Source organism: Bidens hawaiensis, unplaced genomic scaffold (genome assembly GCF_021521415.1).
Source record: "Bidens hawaiensis isolate Kalapana, Puna unplaced genomic scaffold, B.hawaiensis_p1.1 tig00006635_1, whole genome shotgun sequence".
Classification (NCBI taxonomy): domain Eukaryota; kingdom Viridiplantae; phylum Streptophyta; class Magnoliopsida; order Asterales; family Asteraceae; genus Bidens; species Bidens hawaiensis.
The window spans coordinates 1,125,982-1,147,049 of record NW_027491449.1 but is presented as its reverse complement, the minus strand read 5'-3'; the positions used below and the strand labels follow the sequence as shown (position 1 = coordinate 1,147,049).

The following is a 21,068-nucleotide window of genomic DNA, read 5'->3' as shown; positions in this document are numbered from 1 at the left end:
CCGGTATGTTTATTTAGTTGGTTGGAGGATTATTACCTCCGAGACATTTTCAAATGGCCCATCGATATATGCTTTTAATCGATGCCCATTGACTTTGAACTTGTGGCCATCAGAGTTTGAAATCTCGACTGTCTCAGAGACAAAAACTGATTCAACTATGTTAGGGTCTGTCCAATGAGATTTCATTTTTCCTGGGAAAAGTCGTAAACGTGTGTTATATAACAGTACACGATCGCCTACTTGAAATTTCTTGTTTCCTTTCAAATGGGCGTCATGTAAACGTTTAATCGTTTCTTTGTAGGGCCAGGAGTTTTCATAGGCTAATGTTCTTAGCTCTTCTAGTTTGTGAATTTGATCCTTCTGATTTTTGCTGGAAGATATTAGATCAAAGTTTACCGCTCTTAGAGCCCAATAGGCTTGATTCTTAAGTTCTACTGGTAGATGTCAAGCTTTCCCATAAACAAGTTTGAAGGGTGTTATTCTTATAGGGCTTTTGTAGGCTGTCCTAAGGGCCCACAAAGCGTCATCTAACTTTTCTAACAAATTTTTGCAATTTATCCCTATAGTCCTTTCGAGGATCCTTTTTATTCCTTGATTCGAAACTTCCACTTACCCGCTGGTCTGAGGGTGATATGGTGTTGCCAAATGGTGGTGAACTTCATATCGTGTTAAGACTTTGTCCATCAAGGCATTGCAGAAGTGATTACCTCTGTAGCTGATTTGGGCTTTTGGAGTACCGAAACATGAGAATAACCTTTTCAGAAATCGTACAACTAATCGAGCATCGTTTGTGGGAAGAGCTTGTGTTTCTACCCATTTAGGCACGTAGTTGACTGCTACAAGGATGTACTTATTTCCAAAGGATTTAGGAAATGGGCCCATGAAATCTATTCCCCATACATCAAAGACTTCACAAATTTGAATGCCTTTTTGAACCATCTCATTTTTGGTTGAGATGTTTCCGGCTCTTTGACAAGCATCGCATGCTTGGATAAAGCATGTGTGTATTTATATATGGTGGGCCAGAAGAATCCTGCGTGAAATACTTTTCTGACTGTGGTGGTGGTACTGTGGTGTCCGCCGGTTGGTCCTTCATGGCAATGTTTGAGAATGTCTAAGGCTTCTTTCCCTGAAAAACACCTACGAACAACCTAATCGGATCCTATTCTAAACAAGTATGGATCTTCCCAAAAATAGAAATTAAGGTACGAAAAGAACTTCTTCCGCTGCTGATGAGTTAGCCCTTTTCTTAAGAGTTTACAAGCTAGATAGTTTGTGAAATTGTCAAACCAAGGACTTTCATCTTTCTCTTGCATGACTGCTTGGATGTGCATGAGAACATCATGAGAACACCAAGGACTTTCATTTTTTTGTGTTTTCTAAGGCTGGGCATTCTAAGCGAGAGAGATGGTCTGCGGCTACAGTTTCTGCTCCTTTCTTGCCCTTGACTTCTATATCAAATTCTTGGAGTAGTAGAATCCAACGGATGAGTCTTGGTTTGGCATCTTGTTTGTTGAAGCTGCATTATCCGCGTAGACTATGGTTTTGGAAAGAACGAGGTATGATCTAAATTTTTCGAAGGCGAAAACTACTACTAGTAACTCTTTTTCTATTGTGGTAATTTTCCAGTGCATCGTAAAGAGTTTTACTAGCATAGTATATTGGGTGAAAATGCTTTTCTTTGCGTTGTCCGAGTACGGCTCCAACTGCAAAGTCTCTTGCATCGCACATGAACTCGAATGAAAGGGTCCAATCGAGTGTTGTCATGATTGGTGCGTTGACAAGTTTGTCTTTCAATATGTTGAATGATTCAACACATTCGTCAGCGAAGACGAATGGTGCGTCTTTTTCCAGAAGTTTGGTCATAGGTCTAGCGATTTTGGAGAAGTCTTTTATGAAACGACAATAGAATCCTGCGTGACCTAGAAAATTTCTAATGGCTTTGACTGAAGTTGGTGGTGGAAGTTTAGAGATGGTTTCTATTTTTGCCTTATCAACTTCTAATCCTGCTTGGGAAATCTTATGACCGAGAACTATGCCCTCTTTGACCATAAAGTGGCATTTTTCCCAGTTAAGTACTAAGTTCACTTATTCACACCTAGTGAACATCTTGTCTAGGTTTTACAAAAAATGATCGAAGGAGTCCCCAAAGACTGAGAAGTCATCCATAAAAACCTCTATAGAGTGTTCGATCATTTCATGAAATATGGCCACCATGCAACGTTAGAAGGTGGTTGGAGCATTACATAGTCCAAATGGCATTCTTTGGTATGCGAAGGTTCCATACGGACATGTAAAGGTGGTCTTCTCCTGATCTTCATGAGTAAATGGGAATTTGAAAGTATTCGGAGAATCCATCAAGAAAACAGTAGAACATTTTTCTAGGTAGACGTTCAAGCATTTGATCGATAAAAGGAAGTGGAAAATGGTATTTTCTTGTGGAGTCATTAAGCTTTCGGTAGTCAATGCAAACTCGGCAGCCTATGATGGTCCTCATTGGTATTAGCTCATCCTTCTCGTTCATTACAACTGGCATTCCTCCTTTCTTGGGTACTACTTGAACTAGACTAACCCAAGGTGAATCTGAGATTGGGTAGATTAATCTGGCATTAAGGAGTTTGATTACTTCCTTCTTCACCACATCTTGCTTGTTGGGATTGAGACGTCTTTGATGTTGTACCACGGGTTTGTATTCTTCTTCCATGAGGATTTCGTGAGTACAAAAGGAAGGACTAATGCCCTTGATATCCAGATCTTCCATGCGATGGCCTTCTTATGATTCTTGAGAACCTTAAGAAGTTCGTCTTTCTCGTCTTTAGAAAGGTGAGATGAAATGATTACTGGAAGTTGAGAGTCTTTTTCAAGAAAGGCATATTCAAGAAGGTTTGGAAGTTCTTTTAATTCTAAGTCTGGTGGTTCCTCAATTGATGGTTTCGATTTTTCATTACATTCAGTTATCTCGTAAACTATTTCTGATGTCCCTTGATTGCTGTCATTAGTCTTGAGATTTTCGTTTTCTAAAATGAGTTTGGGGTCTATATCAGTTAAGATTTTTGTTTCTAATGGCGTGTTGATGGAATATTATCACACATAGCAACTTACGATAGGATCGACGATCTCGACATAATATAATGTGTCATCGTGGTGTTGCGGATGTTGCATGTATTTTCTTATGTCAAAACTGATAGCCTCGTCATTAACCCTTAGTGTGAGTTTGTCGGTGCAAACATCAATGATAGCCTTAGCAGTGGCTAAGAAGGGTCTTCCTAAAATCAAAGGCACACTTTTGTCTTCCTCCATGTCTAAAATCACGAAATCTACTGGGAAAACAAATTTGACAAGCATGTTTTCAACAATGCCCCAAGGGTATTTAACGGATCGGTCGGCTAACTGAATGCTCATGCGGGTGGGTTTTGGTTCTCATATCCCTAGTTTTGCAAAAACCGCATAAGACATTAAATTAATACTAGCTCCTAGGTCAGCCAGGGCATTGCTAACAGACAAATTTCCTATGAGACAAGGGATAGTAAAGCTCCCTGGATCGGTCATCTTTGTTGGCAGCTTGTTTGGGAGGATTGCTGAGCATTCTTTACTTAGGGTGACATGTGATAGTTCTTCCAGTTTCCTCTTGTTTGTCAGCACTTCTTTGATTCATCGGTCTCTTTTCGAATCCGGGTAGGGTTTGAGTGTTACCTCCATCCTTCCAACTGAAGTTTGGGTGGTTTCTCCAACCTGGATTGTAGTTGTTGCTGAAAGAGTTGTTCTGTCAGGCGATGAAATTGACTTCTTCTATGGCCATGATAACTTGTTTGCAGTCACTCGTCTTGTGTGTTCCTCCACAGGTGTTACATGTGATCTTGGTATTTGATAGTTCGGCTTGAAGTTATTCGAATTTCTTAGAAAGGGCTTCAAGTGTGGTGACAAGAGTATTGGAATCGACGTGGTGCATTCCTTTATGGGATGGTGTAGATCTTTGTGGGTTGTAAGCGAAACTCTTCTTTGCTGCTTTCTCTAGGACTTCAAATGCTTCGTTAGATGATTTGGATCCTAGGTCTCCACCGGCGATTTGGTCGATGGCCTGTTTGTTTTGACTGGATTTTGCGTCAAAGGAAGTTTGTACTAGTAACCATACACTCAGTCCATGATGTGGGCATCTTCTCAGAAGACTTTTGTATCTATCCCATGCTGTGTGTAACGACTCATCATCTTCGGTCCAAAATCCGGTAATGCTGGCTCGATATTTGGCAGTTTTATCAGGCGGAAAGTATTTGAGGAGAAACTGTTCAACCCTCTGGTCCCAAGTGGTGATGGAGCCAGAGGAAAGAGATTCTATCCATTCTAAGGCTTGGCCCCTTAGAGAGAAAGGAAAGAGTTTAAGTTTGATCTAATATTCTGAACAGTTTAGGATTTTAAAGGTTCCGTAGATTCGTAAGAATCGAGATATATGAGAAAGAGGGTCTTCATCGGGGAGACCATGAAATTGAACTGAATTCTCTACCATATGAATGGTTCTTGATTTGATTTCAAAATTTTCAGTGATTTCGGGTGGAGCCACTCCATTTCCATAGGCTTCGAGAGTTGGCTTGGCATATTGACTCATGTTTGGCTTATTTATTTGGGCCGCCATCATTTCTTCAGTTTGATTTTCTCTTGATGTGGTGGCGTCTACTGACACGTCTTTGATTGTTTCAGCGGTTTCTGAAGTCCGTTTACGTGCTCGTCGACGAAAGAGTCGTTCCGGTTAAGAAATTGAAGAAACAAGCTCAGGCTTGAATGTAGAGGACATACATGGGACTAAATCAAAGTTAAGCTAGAGTAAAAGTTAGTTAAAGTTAAACTAAAGGTTAGTTGAAGTTAAACTACGAGTTAGGCTAAGATATTTTAAAACTAAACTAAGGTCTAAGTTAATTAATCTAAAGTAAAGGTTAGGCTAGCCTTAAAAATATATCGTTTAATAGTTAGTAAAAATATAATAAAATAAAAGTTAAATTTAATAGTTAGTAAAAAAAAATAAAATAAAATAAAAGTTAGTAATAAAATAAAATAAAAGTTAAAAATTTGTACAATTATAGACAACGATTAAATTTAAACTTGGATCGTTCTTAAAAACGTATAGTGTCCTCGGCAATGGCGCCAAAAAAAACTTGATATGTGCTGCGCGTGCTAGTAAAATGATAACTGATTGGATATTTAGCTTTGCACAAGATCGTTTTTTAAATTTATAAAAGTGATTTCTACTAAAACTAAACACACACAAAATATGCAAGTGTACCTATCATATATGTAGAATAATATTGGAAAGAACCAAGTATCGATCCGTGGACACAAATGTTTCTAATAATGAATCTTTGTCTTAGTTTAATCGGAGAGTTTTAATCATTTTGAGGTTGATTTTTAAACGTTTATAAATAGAAATAATATATATATATATATATATATATATATATATATATATAGGTGACAAGAATAGCAATTCTAATTGAGTAATTCAATTATATGAAGGCTTACCATCTATTATCAAGAATCCATTCCATTATTCCTTGATGATTAATAGTTAAGCATGTGATAAACTTTTCCTAATAATATATGATAGAATAGTCCCTCATTTCTAACTGAACATATTCTACAACATAAAAGAAAGTAACATGCACATTTTAAAGCCCATCCTTTCCTAATGTCATGTTACCACGAGAATGTTAATTTAAGTAGACAAGCAGTTTGGTATAGTAGAACGATTAGGATTGACTTCGATTTCTCAAATACCAATCCTAACAACTTCGAGTGATTGTAGTTAACTCACACAACCTCCCCTTGGTTGATTAGATTAGATTATAATTACACATTCCATTAACATATGAATTCTTTAATTAGCATGATAACCTAAGCAATCGTGTTAACAATGTTATTTTAGAATTATCAAAACTAGAGAAATAGATCATAGCTTATATCTCATCATTTCTAAGTACAACATAAGGATCCATGTTTTATATTGAATAAAGTATCAAGTATTCTTTTTACCATTTTTAGTTTCCAAGAACATGTGTTACCATGAATGATTGTAAATCATCAACCTTGATGTATTGGATTAAAGTGATAAAACATTTCTTCATCAATGGATAATTGCAAAATAGCCATGTACTGTACCATACTAAACCACATGTTTCAGGCAATCATCAAGTAAAACAAAGCTTCTTCATAGATTGTAGATTGTAATTGGAGTTTTAGCCCATAATGAGCATTGTTATGAACATAAGAGATGATGATAACAAACACATAATTAAACTTAGAACAATCTAACCAAATGTGGATGAATCTCCTCCCTTAATGATGGATAATGATGGTGTTGATGATTATAGATGATGGTGATAACCTCCAAGCCTTCAAACTCCTCACAAGATCTTCAATAAGAGTGTAATGTGGGTGTTTTATAAGTGAAAACCGTTTAGAGTCGTTATTGAAGCACACTTCTCAAATGTCACAAGAGACTCTATTTATAGGCTTTCTGGAGTAAAAAGCACGGCCACGTGCTTTATTAAGCATGGCCCCGTGTCTACGTGTCCCAGTTGCATGTTGTCAGATCATACATGATGACTCACCACGGGTGTATGCTTTTGGAGGCACGCCCCTATGCTTTTGGAGGCACGCCCCTATGCTTTTATTGACATGTGCTTCAATTCCTTTTGTCTTTATCTATAGGTGACCACGGCCCCATGGCCAATGAGGCACGGCCCCGTGCTTTTATTAACATGTTCTTAAAATCTTGTTTTTTTGTGTTTTCTTGTATCAAAAGTATTGGCGCGTGTTTCTTGAGGCATGGGGGCGTGTTTCTTGTTTATCTTTTGTTTTCTTTTGTTTTCTTCGTCTTTTCGCTTATTTCTTTTTTTAAAGCTTGGGTTTACCTGAAATTACATTTTATTATGATAAGTAGCTATTTGTGCTATGTTATTTGATAGAAGTTGCAGTTTTTAGAGATAATTTGGTGCTTAAAAGATGTATAATTTTATATCCATCACGGGGTGACAATGGCGAAGAAGTTCGGTGGGTGTTTTGAAATTTTGTAATATGCTTGGAAGAATGTTGTGAATATATCTGGTCATGCCTAGGGCATGATGAAAATAGGTCAAAGGAAGCAAAGGCATTGCGGGAAGGGTTCTAACGATATTATTAATTACGCGAATTTTGCATTATGCTTTCCCATTTTGGGTGGAGGGGGGTGGTAATCAATAGATCATGCCATTATCATCACAAAGTTGTTTAAAACATGAGTTTACATATTTTGTACCATTATCGCATTGAAAGTTCTTAATTTTTCTTTCAAATTGTCTGTGGATTTGTTTAACAAATGTGTTAAAAATATTGAACACTTTCGACCTTTTGGCTAGAGGGTAGGTCCACGAAAAATTCGTTAAGTCACCTAAAATTAAAAATATAATACCCATAACCACATGTGCTTACAATAAGTGTAGTTCAAACATCATTATGAATAATATCAAAAGGTTGAGAAGTGCAAGTATTGGAAGACATAAACAGTAATTTAGTGCATTGTTTCAAAAACACAAGATTGACAAATAGTTTTATTCAATTTATTAAAAGAAATGACATTAGGGGTAACGTTCTAAAATGATTTTACCGTATTTCACACAATGTAAAGTAGGGTCATCTCCAAGAATCATGAAAAAAATTTAAGTCGAAGGTGAATAAATTTGGGCCTTAAACTAGTTAAGTAATTGGGTCTAAACATTAAAAATACATATTTTTTTCGAAAAAACATATATTATTAATAAAATAAAAATTCAGGCCTATCGGGGTGTCGGGCTAGAGTCGGTTGACCACTGGAACAATTAAAAATAGAAACACAATTAAAAATAAATTTAAATACATGGGGTGCAAATCCCTCATATCCGGTTTTTTGAAAGCTTGAAATCGAGTCATTACATCCTCTTCTTTTACTATATCAAACATTTCTCTTCCGGCCACACAAATTAAAGCATTGTTCAAATACTCATCACCCATTCGGTTGCATAAAGTGGTCTTGATATGTTACATTGTAGAAAAACATCTTTTATTGGTTGTGGTTGCAACTGGTAAAACCAATGCTATCTAAGAAAAGTGGCGTGCTTTTCGGATTCCACCATTCATGAGAAAGGTCACACATTACACCCAATTTTCAAATTTATCATCTTCCTTTAAAGTATGATAAAATGTCGTAAGATCACCACCCAAAATACACCATTTTCTTCATTACTAAAATCATTCTGATGCATCTCATAAAATGTCACTATCTTAGATATATTAAACTTAGAAATTGAATTGCAAGGATTTAAACCATACATATTTTCTGACAAACTAGTTGAGACATCACTAAATATATTTCCATGTTCTTGAATTTGCATATCAAAACCATTAAAAACTTTAACCTCAAAATGATATCGAGTGGTGATGTCTGGTGCATTGTTGTTTAATGTCTAGCTAGTTTCCAATTTCTAAACGAGTATAATATTTGAAAATGGCAAATGGGATTTAATTTGTTTTGGCTTTAAACTTTGATTGGCCTTTAATTGGGTTGAATTTTAAAAAAATAGGGGTAACATTATATTTTTTTTAGGGGTAACGAAATGCAAAAACCTACCCAACAAATAATTTTTTACACTAGAAGTGGCTACCTCTAGTATCGAGCTAGGTCCGTCCTTGTCTGGCCCGGGGTATTAATGCCAAAATTGACGTGAAATTGCCGCAAAAGTGGATGATGAAGTGTATTTTAGTGGACTTTGGTGGAAGTAGGGGGTTTAAGATCACCACTGCATGTAAGGCCCCATGCCCGGTGCCTTACATTGAGTGTTAGATTTACTTATAAATACTGTTTTAAATATCATAGTGAATTAAAACGTTTTTTGGAATATAAGAACATCAACCAATCATTATATAAAACTTCAAATATTGTCTTACTAAACATTCATGTGCCTTTAACTAATAAAACATGATAAAATAAAACATCATAACATTCTTTCTCTTCAAATGCCAGCCTCTTTAGTTCATGTCATGTGCCCCCTCAAGCCAGCTGCTTTAATCTATGTGTCTGCTTGCATACTAAAAGTCAGCTAAGCTGAATGAGTTCTAGTTAATCAGATAGCATGTATTAGTTTCACATACTTACATACATGTACCCGGAGAAACATATTATATACTTAACCTGTTTACCTTTCTCTCATACATATTTACATGCATTCATACTTTTGTATTATCTTGTTTTAACATACATATCTATTCTACATTTTATAGAGAATTTCACCCTATAACCTCACATATATTATTAGAGTCTGCCACCCCCTTTCACATATATTATTAAGGTTTGCCACCCTACTTACACATATATTATTAGGGTTTATCACCCTCCTTACACATATATTATTAGAGTCTGCCATCCTCGTATCCATACAACCATACAATTACCCTCTCATATATTATATGGATCTGACCCTACTTTTCATGCAACCATACCACCATACATATATATATATATATGTGTGTGTGTACATACACTCCTAACCTTTTCTACATTCATACATCATTCATATATCATTCATAAGTCATTCATATAGCATACACATTTCACCTAAGTTAAGTGTATTAACTAAGCACATAGGAGTATGCACACACCCCAGAAAAACATTGCAAAGAAAGGGGCTAGAAACTCATATGGATCGTGTATCACTCGGAGTTAACTGTAGCACCCCTCCATAGCTGCAGAAGGCTAAATGTATAACAATTATCAGTATCACTTAACTACTTCTAACCATATCATACTTTTAAGTTACTGAAGTCCCTAATGAACGTGGGTTCAGGGGTAGCGCCCCTGGTTGCGGGGTCCTAGGGGCCCCTAGTAGGGTCTAAGGGTGTACCGTCCCAAAATTTATAGAATAATAATATTAAAATATATTATTTGTGTTGGAAGAATTAAATTGAGTAGTAATAGTAATAGTAATAGTAATAGTAATAGTAATAGTAATAATAATAGTAATAATAATAATAATAATAATAATAATAATAATAATAATAATAATAATAATAATAATAATAATAATAATAATAATAAAGATAACAGGATGGTGGGATTGGTATAAGGAAATAAATTATGAACTTAAGATGGAATGAGCCTAAGGTCAATGAGCTTAGGGAGTATAAATACCTCCTAAAACCCTAATACTTTCCATCTCCATCATTCCACACCTTAGCTTACAAACTGAAAAACACACACTTTAGCCAAAAACTCTCTACTCTATTATACTCAATGATCTGAGACCAACCAAAGGTAAGAAGTCATTTATCTCAACTGACCCAATATATTAGAACCCGACACTGCAGCCCCGTGATGCCAAATGAGCCGTTTAGATCTAGATCTAGCTTTAACTAGGTGTTTAATCAACAAAAAACAAGCTTAAGGGCCGCCTTAGCTCATATTTGAACACACCAAAGCTACCTAGGTCATAAAAAATCAAACCCCGACCAACCATGGTGGTTAACGGTGGATGACGGCACCAGAATCGAAGAAAAACCTCGAAAAAAGTGAAAAAGAAAGCTGAACTGAACAGTGGGTGTATTAGTTAATGCCTCGTATAAGTATGGACCGTATAAGTAGGGATAGGACGTATAAGTATGTGCAGCGCATATGTATATTTAACGTATAAGTATAGGCAGCGTATATGTACATGTAACGTGTAAGTATATGTAGCGTGTATGTGTAACGTATAAGTATGTGTAGCGCATATGTATATGTAACGTGTAAGTATGTAACGTATAAGTATGCACTGTATATACATGCAACGTATATGTATACGTATACGCCGTGTATGTGTGTGAAACGTATATGCATAACTTATGCGCCATAAAGACTTATACGTTGGACGAACTTATGCACTGGAACATCTTATACATTGGAGCTAACTTATACGCCTAGAACTTATACGGACTTAAAGTGATTCTCCAAATAAACGAAAGATAAACATCGTATACGTATGTAAACGATGGATATGGAATTACATGATATATATGCTAAGAATAAGTAAATAATTAATATTGAAAGGTAACGTTTAAAACGAAGATTCGATTTGATTAAATAATTGAACTTCAATTTTTCTAAAGAGGTTTTTGATAAAGACTTATTAAGGAAAATAAAAATTTTCAAATAAAATTTCTATCCATGGGCTCTACCCCTTGGACCCTGCTAAGGGTTGTTGCCCCTAGAACCCCGCTGCTAGGGGCGTTGCCCCCGGAACCCCGTAGCTAGGGGTTACATAACCTAAAAATATGATATGGATAGCTGTTGGGCCTATACTTAATGGCTTCTACTTAGTTGGGGATAATATTGGGCTACGTATGTAAGCCGAGATCCTTATGGATCTCGGTGGGTTTTGGGCTCTTGTTGGGCTAGCTAGTTGGTGACTTTATATATAGATCTCTTGTATAGGGTTTTTGGTTAGTTGTCAAGTTTGTCTTCGGCTGTCTAGTATTGTTAGACGAGTATTGTAAGCAACGTGCTTAAGCACCCGACGTTATAAGAACTTGTGTTTTGAAGCATTGCTTAGTGTTCTTCGTGTTATTGTTATTTATTCTTGAATCATCTTGTGTTGGATTTCCACACCAACATCAAGATCAGTTGATATAATATTGAAAGATCTGTCTTCGACCTTACAATTGGTATCAAAGCCTTAGACCTATTTAGGCTCGTTATTGTGATATCAACGGATTCAAAAGATAAGTTTTGGTGGTTTTGTTACTTTCCAGCGAGTTCTTGATCGGAGAAGAAGAAAAGATTAATTTTGGTAGAGATTTGGTCATTTTTGAAACAAAATTTGAATCCCTTAATTTACGGGATTCAGTTGGATGCAAATCTTAATCAATAAATACACATCCTGGTTGAAATTAGTAGTTCTCGGCCATTGACCAAGAGTTTGTAGCTTGAAAATAGTGTATCCGGCCAAGTTTTCTTGTTCTCGGCTTAAAATCAGTGTTTTCGGCCAAAGACTAGTGTTCTCGGTCAACTGTTTTAGTTCTCGGTCAATATTATGTTGTTCTTGGTCAACGTATCCAGTTCTCGGTCAGCTATACTTCTTCCCGATCAACAACCCTGGTTTTCTGTCCATGTGTTCAGTTCTCGGTCAACGTATATAGTAAACTCAGTTGGGCTTATTCAGTGTGATTTGGGCTTTTGTGTATTGGATTTTTAGAAGTTGTTTAGACGTAAACAACTTTTGGACCTTAATTCAAGTAAAATGGATCAATTAATGAATAGTAATGGGTCATCTAATACTTCATTTCATCAGGAATTGGCCTCTATCATGGGGACCACTACTAGCGTGTGCTATCTCATGAGGGGTACAGTGAGTGGAAGTTTCGATTCGAGAAGTATGTTAAAATGAAAGATGCAAAATTATGGAGAAGCATAGTCAGGGGTTCACAAGTCATCACTTACCAGAAGGAGAACTCCACTGAGATTGTTATGATGAATGTTGCAATGTATGATGATGATGATGATCTTGCCAAGATGGAAGAACGCCTTGACTATGGCACTCTCACCTGAGATTGCCTTGGGTTTTAGAGAGCTACAATCTGCTAAGGAGCTGTGGGAAGCTTTTATTGAGGTATATGAAGGAAACGAAGACATGAAAAGAAGTCGTCAAGATCTACTCCCACAAAAAATCAATATGTTCAATCACCTTTTGGGAGAGTCGTTAGAAACTCAGCTTCAGAGGTTCATAACTCTTGTGACCGAAATGAGATCTGCTAGCATCAACTTGATAGCTGCCGAACAAACAACAAGTTGGTTAACTCACTACCTCAAAGATGGAACATGAATGTTAATGTCATTAAGAAGACTAAAGACCTAAACAAGTTAACACTGTCTGAGGTCATGGATATCATCAAAGCATGTGACATGGACGACAAGCAGCATGCTATAAACCATGCAAACTCCTACAGTGCAGCTGGGTACAATGTTGCTTCAAACAATGCACTCATCTCCTAAGATAACTTCTCAATGTTCAAGACCACTCAGGGACAACAAAAATTTCAACCTCAACCAAACTTCTGATGTTTAAGTCCACTCAGGGTCAGGGTCAATATTTTCATGTCTCACCACAACCTGAATCAGTCTTCTTTGCTAAACCTGGTCAATCCTCCACTGCTAGTGCTCAGTCATCCGGTGTCTCTCCCAGTCAGACTCCCATTATTTCAAACGAAACTCAAGAGAACATCGGTTTATTGGCGGGATTCATGAACTGTTACAATGATTTCCTTGCTGGAGATTTGGTTCAATCCGTAGTGGCTACCGAACTTGATCAGATTCATCCTGATGATGTAGAAGAAATGGATATCTGATGTATATAGAAATATACATCTTTTCAGCATCAAATAATCTCTAAAAACTGCAATTTCTATCTAATAACATAGCATAAAAGGCTACTTATCATAATAAAACGTAATTTCAGGTGAAACCAAACCTCAAACGAAGAAACAAGCAAAAAGACGAAGAAAAACAGAAGAAAACACAAGAAAACAAAGAAACACGTCCCCATGTCTCAAGAAACACGCCCCCATGCTTATGGAACAAGAAAAGACAAAATCTGAGAACAAAAGCACGGGGCCGTGCTCAGCATGCACGGGGCCGTGGACGGGAATGCGGAAAAGACAAAGAAGAATTGAGCACATGTCACTAAAAATCACGGGGTCGTGTCTGCTAACCACGGGGCCGTTGCCAGCTCACACAAAAGACAAAACAGATCTGGCACATGTCATAAAAATACACAGGGCCGTGCTCATCAAGCACGGGGCCGTGCCTCACCATCCAGATTTCCTATAAATAGTGACTCATGTTTCATTCATCAAGTGTGCCTTGAAAAGATTTCTATCTGATTCTCTCTTATAAAAACATACACTAACACTCACCATGAAGATCTAGTGAAGAGTTTGAAGGTTTGGAGGTCATCACCACTAATCATCATCATCAACCATCATCCCCATCATTAAGAAGAAGGATTCATCTACATTTGGTTAGATTGTTCCAAGTTTAATCATGTATTTGTTATTATCAATCATCTTAATGTTCATCATAATGCTCATTATGAGCTAAACTCCTTTTACCATCTAAAATCTATGAAGAAGCTTTGTTTTACTTGATAATTAATCAAGACATGTGATGTAGTCTAGTTAAGTACATGCTTATATTACAATTATCTTTTGATGAGAAATGTTTCACCATCTTAAATCACTAATTCAAAGTTGGTGGTTGTCAATTTCTTTGGCAATCGTTCATGATCGATTCATGTTCTTGAAAGATAGAAATACTTTGATACATTATCGAAACATGGATCCTTATATTGTACTTAGAAATGATGAGATATAAGTTATGGTGTATTTTTCTAAACCTTGGTAATCCGAAAATGGCTTTGCTTAGGATATCAAATTAGCTAAAGAAACCATATGTTAATGGAATGTGTAATCATAACCTACTTAAATCAACCAAAGGGAGGTTGTGTAATGAACTACAATCACCCGAATTTGTTAGAATTGGTATTCGAGAAATTGAAGTCAATCCTAATCTTTCTACTTAACGAAACTACTTGCCAACTTAAATTGACATCATTGATATGGTATGACATTAGGAAAGGGTGGACTTTAAAATGCGCATATCATCTCCTTAGTGCCAAAGATGCTCACTTTGGGTTAAGGAGTTATCTATCATATATTGCTATGGTAAGTTTATCACATGTCTACATATTAATTATCAATGCTAAAATGGAGTGGATTCTTTATCTTAGATGGTAACCTTCGTATAATTGAACAACTCGTTCAGAATTTCTTATCTTGGTCACCTATATTATATATATATATATATATATATATATATATATATATATATATATATATATTATATATATATATAATTATTTATATTTTACAAAAAGTTCAAAAATTAACCTCAAAATGATTAAAGCCTCAGATTGAAGTAAAACAACGATTTATTATTAGAAACCTTTGTGTCCACGGATCGATACTTGGTTCTTACCAATACTATTCTACATATACGATAGGTACACTTGCCTATTTTTTGTGTGTTTAGTCTTTGTAGAAATCACTTTTATAAATTTAAAACACGATATTGTGCAAAAGCTAAATATCCAATCTATCATATTTTATACAAACTACACAGCACGCATCAATATCTCTTGGCAAATCGTCATGGCAGTGTTTCGGGCTAAGAAATTTACTAACAAAACTGGAAGAAATAATTGGAACATGCCAAATAATCAGAAGGTGGGTTTTAACAAAGACACTTTGAGGTGCTATAGCTGTCACGAGCCAAGTCACTTTGCTCGTGAGTGCACAAATCCAACCAAACAAGGAAACATGGAAATGGCACTAGTTCCTATGGGTAATTCTAGAGGAGAAGCTGGAGGTATCTCATGTGATGGTGAAAGGGGTATGGTTGCTCAACAGTTCTCATGGACTGATCAGATGGTTGCTCTCAACATAAACAATCAAACTGCTAAATTTGCTTATGTGGAAGAGATCGAAGAGGAAAATGCTGCTGAGGAACAAGTCAAGGAACTCCAATTTGAATTTATGGCATTCACTTCTCCCATCTGTTCTGAGGTAAGTCCTTCTCCATGTTCTCAAGCTTGTATTGATAAAGTAGAACTTTACAAATCTCATAACAGTAGCTTGCTTAGAGAAATGAAAACGGTAAAATCTGAAAATCATAAGCTTAAGAAAACTGAAAAGGCTTATTTGGATAAATTGAGGCAAAAAAGAAAGACTTTTCAAAACTAAAATATGCATTTAGTCTGAAATGTTGTCACCATCTTGATGCGAAAGAGACAATTGTTGAATTAACTGCTGAACTGGAAGCATCTAAGCTAGAAATTTTAAATCTAACTGAAAAATTTTAAAGGGCTGAACTCGATTTCAAAAAATTTGATGGCTCCAGTAAAGTAGTTAATTCCATGATTGAAAATCAGTTATGGTAAAAAGAAAATGAGGGATAGGGTATATTATATAGTCAGGTACCCCACAATATAATCACAATTACACCAGGATTCCTCTTACCAAAGAGCAGGAAGAAAAGGTTAAAGATATGAAATATGGCACTCAGTAAAAACCGTTGCGTCTACTTCAAGGGTGAACGATTCTAATGGGTTTGCCTCATGTGCAAATGAAGTAATCATTAAGGATTGGACTGATGAGGATGATGACTCGGGTGTTTCAAATAATAAAGACATTAATTCTAGTGTTTCTTTAAATTTACCTGTTTTGAATTCTGTTATTTGGACTGCGTGTGTGGGCTCTGTTTTTTAAGAGCAGGGATTCTTGTGTGGTTGATTTTGTTAAGACTTTGAATTCTAATAATGTGGTTCCTAATAAACTTAAAAATCAAAAAAATTCCAACAAGTATTCACCGTCTAAGTTTGTCAAAGAGGGATGCTCTAATGACAGACTAGGTGTTAAGTCAAATAGTGTGATAAGTGATAAAAACATGCTAAACAAGCTAGTCCACACAATCGGTCCAGACAGGGAGTTGCCCAAAATGATTTCTATGTAAAACGTCAAACTTGTTTAAACTATGGCACTCCCGGTCATATTGCCAGAAACTGTCCACATCGTCCATATGTTCCTTATTATGGATTTTATCAGAGGAATATGCCTTATATGCATTATAATACCTACTGGCATAATTTTTGGCAAAATCAGGCTAATCCCTTTAACGATGATTGGAACAGAAACAAATCTGGCAGGGTCCTCATCAGACCAAACCCAACATGTTTCGTAAAGAGGGTAGAAAAGGTGCTTCAGTTCCCAGAATGAACACGAATTCGAAACCGAAACAAGTGAAAAGGACAAAATCGTCTGTTCCTAACCCTAAAAAACCGGAGATTAAGTCGTCCATTCGTACATATAATGCTAAAATTACAAAGGTAGACATAAATGGTTGCCTAAATCTCCGGTAAAAGAGACTTTGAATTCTATGTTAGACGATCAAAAGGATATGTCATGGCAACCTGTGACACCTTTGGATGAGTCAGGGTCACCCAGTGTAACTATGGACTGGGTACCAAAGTCTAATTGATGTCGCACATCGTGCAGGAACAGCTATGGAGGAATATCATTAGACCTTTGTATGTTGATAGTGGTTGTTCTAGGCACATGACAGGAGACATTTCCTAGAAACATGACATTCAAATCATTAATGGTGGGTATGTATCCTTTGCGGGAGGAGAAAAGGGGAAGATTACACAAAAGGGTACTGTAAGTAACGGTGTTTTAAAATTCAAAAATGTTAATTTTTTTCCAGAATTGAAGCACAGTTTGTTGAGCGTGTCACAAATCTGTAATAAAGGGTTTTCAACTCATTTTACTAAGAAAGAGTGTTTGATTTTGAAACCTGGTATCATCATACCAGAAGACTGGATTCTTGTTCGATTACAAAGAAAAGATAATGCTTATGTGATCGACATGAACAAAAATGTTCCTGATGAAATAACCTGCTTGTTTTCAAAAGTGTCTGAACATAATGCCATGCTTTGGCATCGGCGTCTTGGTCATGCTAATATGAAAAACATGAACCGTCTTGCAAAAAACGATTTGGTACGTGATTTACCCATTAAAGATTTTGTTACTATAGAAAAATGTGTAGCTTGTGCTCTGGGTAAACATCATCGGAAAACTCATAAGCCAAAACTGATTAATACCATCTAAACTGTTTTCCAATTGCTTCATATGGATCTTTTCGGTTCGGTTCATGTGTTGATTCTTTCTCGCAGCTCTTATTTTCTCGTTATTACTGATGACTACTCATGTTTTACTTGGGTGTTTTTCTTGACAAATAAGAGTGAAAGTGCATAACAGATCAAGAGATTCATGGTACTTACAGAGAATCAGCAACTTGAAGCTAAAGGGAATTCGTTGCGACAATGGTACAGAATTCAAGAATTCTTCGTTGAATTACTTTTGCTCAGAAAGAGGGGTGCTTCATCAGTACAGCTCAGCTCGCACACCGTAACAGAATGGTGTGGCTGAAAGGAGAAACATGGAAAGGACACTGGTTCCTGTGGGTAATGCTAGAGGAGAAGCTGGAGGTAGCTCAAGTGATGTTGAAAGGGGTATGGTTGCTCAACAGTTCTCATGGACTGATCAGATGACTGCTCTTAGCATAAACAATCAAACTGTTAACTTTGCTCATGTGGAAGATATCAAAGAGGAAAATGCTGCTGAGGAACAAGTCAAGGAAGTCCAATTTGAATTTATGGCATTCACTTCTCCCAACTCATCTAAGGTAAGTTCTTCTCCATGTTCTCAAGCTTGTATTGATAAAGTAGAACTTTACAAATCTCATAACAGTAGCTTTCTTAGTCATCAGTAATAACGAGACAATAAGAGCTGCAAGAAAGACTCAACACATGAACCGGACCAAAAAGATCCATATGAAGCAATTGGAAAATAGTTCAGATGGTATTAATCAGTTTTGGCTTATGAGTTTGATGATGATGTTTACCCAGAGCACAAGCCACACATTTTTCAATAGTAACAAAATCTTTAATGGGTAAACCACGTACCAAATCGTTTTTAGCAAGACGGTTCAAGTTTTTCATATTAGCATGACCAAGACGCCGATGCCAAAGCATGGCATTATGTTCACACACTTTTGAAAACAAGCAGGTTATTTCATCAGGAAACATGGAAAGGGCACTAGTTCCAGTGGGTAATGCTAGAGGAGAAGCTGGAGGTAGCTCAAGTGATGGTGAAAGGGGTATGGTTGCTCAACAGTTCTCATGGAATGATTAGATGGCTGCTCTCAACATAAACAATCAAATTGCTAACTTTGCTCATGTGGAAGAGATCGAAGAGGAAAATGCTGCTGAGGAACAAGTCAAGGAACTCCAATTGAAGTTATGGCATTCACTTCTCCCAGCTCGTCTGAGGTAAGTTCTTCTCCATGTTCTCAAGCTTGTATTGATAAAGTAGAACTTTACAAATCTCATAACAGTAGCTTGCTTAGAGAAATGGAAACGGTAAAATCTGAAAATCATAAGCTTTAGAAAACTGAAAAGGCTTATTTGGATAAAATTGAGGCTCAAAAGAAAGACTTTTCAAAACTAAAATCTGAATTTAGTCTGATATGTTGTCACCATCTTGATGCTAAAGAGAAAATTGTTGAATTAACTTCTGAATTGGAAGCATCTATATGTCACACAACATGGCTGAAAGGAGAAACATAACTCTTATCGAGGCGGCAAGAACCATGTTGTGTGACTCTAAATTGTCATTATTTTTCTAGGCTGAAGCTATCAATACGGCATGCTACGTTTAGAATCGAGTGATAATCAACAAGTTTCAAATGAAAACTCCATATGAGATTGTCCACGGTCATAAGCCCACTGTTGCACGCTTCAGAGTATTTGGTTGCCCCTGTACTCTCCTGAATCTTGAGTCAACTCCAAAATTTAGGGCCAAAGCTGATAACTGTTACTTCGTTGGTTATGCTAGTCATACTGCCTACAGAGTTTACAATAAGTCAACCAAACAAATTTTGGAATCATATGATGTTCGTTGGTTGGAAGAGAACGAGACTGATGCCCGTGTTGGTCCTGACTGGTTGTGCGATTACAATGAACTGTTCAAGCCGTTCAATGTGCTTCCGGTCACCAACACAGACATATTAGGTGATGCTTTCGTCGACGCTAAGAAAGAAGCTCAACACGCCGTGTCTCATATATCTCTAGTTATGGATGATGATCTGACAGAACCACTTGATGCTACTCCTGATGTTACTCCATCCATTTATGTCAATCAACCAGAAAAAGTTACCGCGACGGTGTCTTCACCAACTCCATCAGAAAATACTTCAACAGTTGAGGGGGAGAGTCCTATCCGTCAAGTTTTCGGGAGCACTCTATTTCCCGATGTCATTACAAGTGAATATGTCACCAGCTCCTCGTACTCACACAATACGGCGACTTTCGGATGGAAAAACCCTCTCACTGAAGTTGATGAAAATCTGTCAAATCTATCTCCTACCGGTGTTGTTCCTGAGCAACCGATTCCAAAAAGAACTCAGCGAAATCATCCAATAGAGAATGTCATAGGTCCTCTTGAAACAGGCGTGTCTACCATAAGCCAAACTGGACACATAAACAGTTGCCTATTCTCTTGTTTTATCTCTCAGATTGAGCCATATTCGGTAGAAATGGCTCTTCAAGAACCAAGTTGGGTAGATGCCATGCACGAAGAGTTAAATCAGTTTGAAAAACTGAAAGTCTGGAGATTAATTGAATTACCGAAAGGAAATAAAGCGCTTGATATGAGATGGGTATTCCGAAATAAACAAGATGACTCAGGAGTTATTGTTAGAAACAAGGCACAGTTAGTGGTTCGTGGGTTTCGTTAGGTTGAAGTATATGCTCCCATGGCTAGACTTGAAGCCATCAGGATTTTTCTGGCTTATGCGTCATTCATAGGGTTCACGGTGTATCAGATGGATGTTAAGACCGCATTTCTGTACGGCGAAGTCAAAGAAGAGATTTATGTAGATCAACCACCGGGGTTTGTAAATTCCAAGAATCCAAATCATGTCTACAAATTGGATAAAGGATTATATGGGCTCCATCAAGCTCCTCGGGCGTGGTATGCTACATTAACAGCTCATCTTCTGGGTCATGACTACAAACGGGGAACCATTGATCAGACTCTGTTCCTTAAAACTGTCAGGAAGGATTTGATTCTAGTTCAGATCTATGTGGATGACATTATCTTTGGATCCACCAGTGCTGAGTTGTGTACAGAGTTTGAAGAAGTAATGAAGAAAAGATTTTAGATGAGTTCATTGGGAGAAATGACAACATTTCTGGGATTACAAGTTCTTCAAAGCTCGACGGGAATTATGCTGCGTCAAGGGAAATATGTTGAAGACATGCTTGCAAAATTTGAGTTTCAGGATTCCAAGAGTGCTATAACTCCTATGGCGGAAAGACCACTTCTGACATCCGATCCGGAAGGGTGTCCGTAGATCAAACGCTCTA

At 36.9% G+C, this 21,068-nt stretch overlaps 1 protein-coding gene across 1 annotated transcript; it reads left to right on the top strand.

Moving 5' to 3' along the window:
• Positions 1-19,387: 19,387 nt before the first annotated feature.
• LOC143633230 (uncharacterized) lies at positions 19,388-20,437 on the top strand. The gene has a single exon (XM_077101572.1). The coding sequence runs from the start codon at positions 19,388-19,390 to the stop codon at positions 20,435-20,437; it is 1,050 nt and encodes a 349-aa protein (XP_076957687.1).
• Positions 20,438-21,068: the final 631 nt, after the last annotated feature.

What these genes read in the sequence shown, in the direction of transcription:
- LOC143633230 (XM_077101572.1), top strand. Translation starts at nt 19,388, where the DNA reads ATGAAAACTCCATATGAGATTGTCCACGGTCATAAGCCCACTGTTGCA.